Below are 4,776 nucleotides of genomic sequence, written 5' to 3'. Positions count from 1 at the left end.
TAACTTTCGTCCTGAAAAGTGACTAACGGTCTAAACTTTACCTATCTTTCGATCTCAGCATAGTTTAGTCATTTTAATTGGTGATCTAACAACTGTCCCTATCTCTCGATCTAATGGGTCAGTCATATCCTAAACATTCAACTAGTCGTGTGCACTCGATTCGTCGAATAAAGAATTAAAACGAAAATAAAACCTCACGTGGTCAGTCGATCGACCAGGCATGGCGGTCGATCGACCAACACGTGAATCAGGCCGTGTTCATTATATTGCCGCCTACACTATAATTCCCCTACATCCTAGCACGAATAAATTAGCTACTCATACTGAAATTAAACACAACAATAATATTAAGGATTAAAACTACGGAATTCATGCTTAAAACGGTAAAATAAACAATTAACAAAAGATGGCAATTCGGCTTGGGAACCGATCTAGCAATTCGACAACTATGAATGAAAATAAAATAACAGAATAAAACCAGAGAGTACCGTGTGAATTGCGAAGGAAAAGAACAAAGCCGAATGACAAAGCGAATTGTTTTTTTTTTTTCGATAAAATGTAAGTATATATATCAAAAAAGAAGGTCACCATACAATGGAACCGAGACAAACTTCAAGACTGCAAAGATGCCAAGGCCCATATTACATACTCCGCCCAAAACATCAGCCCAAACATAAAATCAGGAAAAACAAACCAAGCTCAAAAAACATAATCTGATAAACAAAAATCAGATTTTGATGTAATAACCCTAAAAATAGCAAACGTCTTCTTCCATCATCCATGTTCCCCATCTGAATCCAACACCTTAAGTCTCATTACTCAGTATCTCCAGAATCCAGTTTGCATCCCTTCTACTCAATCTCCTTCGATCCAATCCTCGAAATCTCAATCGCAACTCTTCTTTAATTGTTCTCGCGATCTTGTGTGGCCGAATAATCATTAGCTCATATCTGCTCCTGTTCCTTTGATACCAGATGTGGTAGATATAGGCATTAATCGCAGCATCTAGGATCCCCTTTTGGACTTGGGAGCCGTTTCTCCCCAGTCTCCAAGAGATCCAATTATTCGCAGGGAATTTGATTCCAAGCCATCCTCCAATTTGAAGAATAAGTCTCTTACTATACGGGCAGTCGAAAGAGAGGTGTTCCCTTGTTTCTTCCGAAATTCCGCAAATGCAGCAGGTACTGTCATCACTGATCCCTAATTGTCGTAGTTTGCTTTTTGTGTTCATATTTCCATGGTGATGTATCCAAGCAACGAAAGCATGTTTTGGAATAGTCCAAACATTCCATACTAACTCCGACCATGGAACATCCTGCGATTTGACTCGCAGGAATTCATACCCTTTAGAAATCGTGTATCTATTAGCAGTAAGATCCCATATTTGTTGCTGGTATGCTAGCTGTAGGTCCTCCATTACTTGGCAGATCTTTCTCCAATACCAGGAGGAGTTAGTACTTGGAGAATAATCTTGCCAAACTGATCCCCTTAGGTATATGTTGTTTACCCATTTAACCCATAATAAGTCTGGTTTAGTGTAAATCCACCAAACCAATTTGCCAACAGCTGCCTTGTTCCAAATGATGTCCTGTTTTAGCCCCAGACCACCTTCTTTTTTCGGCCTACAAACCTTATCCCACACAACCAGGGGTGATCTCAGGTAGTCCACTCCCCCATCCCATAGGAAGTTCCTGCAGACTTGTTCAATGCTAGTAATGATTCCAGTAGGTAAAATGAACATTTGGCCCCAATAATTATGTAGTGTCTTCAGCACGGCCCTGACTAGAACCAACCGTCCTGCATAAGATAATTTCCTGGCTCCCAGGGTTCTTATTCTAGCTACAATCTTGTCGATGAGATGTTTGCAGTCCTGAGCATTAAGCCTAGTAGTCTTAATAGGCATTCCTAGGTACCTGAAAGGAAGCTAACCTTCAATTAGCCCTGAGACCCTTAGGAAATCAGACTTCAAAGGTTCTTTCACCCCATTTAAAAACACATTAGACTTTCCTTTACTCATCTTGAGTCTTGAGGTAGCTGAAAAAGTTGAGAAAGTCCTGATAATAATCATCATTGATGTAGCATCTCCTTTACTAAATAGCAAAAGGTCATCTGCAAACATCAGATGGGTGAGTCTCATAGGTGAGCATAGACGATGGAACTTGAAACCCATTGTAGAGGTAGATGACATCAGTAATCTTTAAAGGTACTCCATACATATGGTAAAAAGCAAGGGAGAAAGGGGGTCTCCTTGTCTCAAACCCCTTGACCCTTGAAGAAACCAAACATATTCCCATTTAGATTAAGGGAGTAGGTAGCAGTAGTGACACACTGCATTATCCACCCTCTGAAAGTACCTGGAAATTTAAGAGCCTGCATCATCTGATCAAGAAACTCCCATTCTATAGTGTCATATGCTTTTTGGAGATCCATCTTGATTAGACATCTAGGAGCCACTGCCTGTTTTTCTTACATTCTGATTAGATCCTGACAAATTAGAATATTTTCCATAATGCTCCTCCCCTGAATAAAACCTCCTTGATTTTGAGAGATGATGTCAGGTAAAACCAAAGCTAGCCTATTGCAAATCAATTTTGAGATGCATTTGTATAAGACATTACAACATGCTATAGGTCTATACTCAAGAACAGAAGTGGGGTTTGTCACTTTAGGAATGAGAGTGAGGAGAGTTGTGTTTAACTGTTTAAGAAGGAGACCTGATTGGAAAAAATCAGAAATAGCAGTACAAATCTCATCTCCCACAATCTCCCAGGAATCTTTAAAGAACTGACTAGAATACCCATCTGGACCTGGGGCCTTATCATTGGGAATGCTGAACATGACCTCTTTTATCTCTTGGTGTGTTATAGGACTTAAAAGCTTCTGACAATGAGCCTCAGTACACATCTTACCTTTTTGAACCACAGTTTTTTTAACATGTAAAATCTGATTTTTGGATCCTAAGAGCCTATTGTAATATTCCAGAAAGGCCATTTGAATACCCTCTTCATCAGTATGCAGCCTGCCATTGTGATCCTTAATCTGATAAATGGAGTTTTTATTTCTTCTAGCCTTGATGAGGCCATGGAAATAAGAAGAATTTGTGTCACCTTCAGTCATCCAATGTGCTTTTGCTTTCTGCTACAGAAAATTCAGTTTGGCTTCATGTAAGAAAAGGAACTGCTTATGGGCTTCATATTCCTTCTCAATTAGAGCTGCATCTCCTGGAGAGTTAATCAGTAGCTGTTGAATGTGATTCAATTTAACCTCAGCTAAATCAGATTGATTCTCCATATCACTAAAATAAGACTTATTGAGCTGCTTAAGTTTAGGCTTCAAAAGTTTGAGCTTCCTGACCACCCCATACATGTAAGTGCCTCTGATGTTCTGAGCCCAACAATTTGTGACACAATCTTTAAAATCAGGAGCCTTGCTCCACATATTAAAATATTTGAAAGCTCTTTTGTGAGGCTGAGTAGTAGCTGTTGTGACTAAGCAAGGAGTGTGATCAAATAAACCTTCTGGAAGAAAGTTAGCATAGTATTCAGATAATTGAACTGACCAATCATGATTCACAAACATTCTATCCAGTCTACTATACACCCTTGTTTCAGGGGCCTGTTTATTATTCCAAGTGTAGAAAGCTCCAGTAGATGGCATATCACACAAATTACAATCCTCAATGCATTGTTGGAAAGGCTCTGCTTCAGAGTGAGATACATGTCCTCCCAATCTCTCATGTGCCTGAGACACACAATTAAAGTCTCCCTCAATGGACCAAGGCCCACTGACTTGCATAGATATCCTTCTAAGACCAGTCCACAATTCCTCTCTTTGTTTATCTCCATTAAAAGCATATACTAGTGTATGATGCAGATGCTGATTAGTGGCCTTATCTGTAACCAGGAAATGGATAAATTGGGCATTGTACTCTAATACTAAGATATCTACCATTGTGGGATTCCACAACAGCCAGATTCTTCCTCCTTTATGACAGGCTGAATTGGTGGTCACACACCAATCTTTGAAAACATTATTAACAGTTTTATTGAGATTCTGTGGTTTTATTTTAGTTTCAAGAAGACCAAAAAAACCAACATTATTTAAAAGAAGAAATCTATTAACAAACTTCTGCTTCCCCTCCCTATTCATCCCTCGCACATTCCAGAATCCAAAACTAATCATGGGGTAAGATGAATAGGATCAATACCATTAAGAACAACTCCTTCTCTAGGAGAACTGGTCCTACTCAATACCTCCTTGTAAGTAGGAGATACTTGCTGATCAGAGTTATCCAAAGCCTGTCTTGTGACCCTTAATGGCCTGACTGGAGACCTTGATCCCCCTTCCAAATTTTGTATCCTTGTCTCACAAAGCGAATTGTATTCAATACCGAAAGTAATCTCGAACCCTAATTATTTCTAAAGAACTGTATGTAAAACTTTATGTAAAACTTGATAAAAACTGGATGATTGTATCTGTCGAACTAGGTTACGTTATATAGAAAGTATACGTAACATAATTTCTAAACCTAATAACTCATAGGCTTGATAAATCTCGATCTTTTAATTCTCGTCTGGAATAGCGTCTTGGTCGATCGACTGAAGTGACCGGTCGGTCGACCGAATAGTAGTGTACAGTAGCCTCTGGAACCCGATGGTTGGTCGATCGACTGAAGGTAGTGGTCGATCGACTGCTTTAGCTGCTACTTGACTTCTATAATCTCGTGGATTTGTCTTTTGGGCCTTGGATTGCGCACCAAGCTCGTTCCTTAAGCGA

At 39.5% G+C, this 4,776-nt stretch overlaps 2 protein-coding genes across 2 annotated transcripts; both read right to left on the bottom strand.

Annotated features, from left to right (window-relative positions):
• Positions 1–805: 805 nt before the first annotated feature.
• On the bottom strand, positions 806–1,903 carry LOC141640995 (uncharacterized). The gene has a single exon (XM_074449673.1). The coding sequence runs from the start codon at positions 1,901–1,903 to the stop codon at positions 806–808; it is 1,098 nt and encodes a 365-aa protein (XP_074305774.1).
• A 1,235-nt stretch (positions 1,904–3,138) lies between these two features.
• On the bottom strand, positions 3,139–3,951 carry LOC141640994 (uncharacterized). Its single transcript, XM_074449672.1, has one exon. The coding sequence runs from the start codon at positions 3,949–3,951 to the stop codon at positions 3,139–3,141; it is 813 nt and encodes a 270-aa protein (XP_074305773.1).
• Between the last annotated feature and the right edge of the window lie 825 nt (positions 3,952–4,776).

The sequence above is a fragment of the Silene latifolia genome, chromosome 2 (assembly GCF_048544455.1).
Source record: "Silene latifolia isolate original U9 population chromosome 2, ASM4854445v1, whole genome shotgun sequence".
Taxonomy (NCBI): Eukaryota; Viridiplantae; Streptophyta; class Magnoliopsida; order Caryophyllales; family Caryophyllaceae; genus Silene; species Silene latifolia.
Note: the sequence above shows the minus strand (reverse complement) of the source record. Positions and strands in the feature narration are given on the sequence as shown.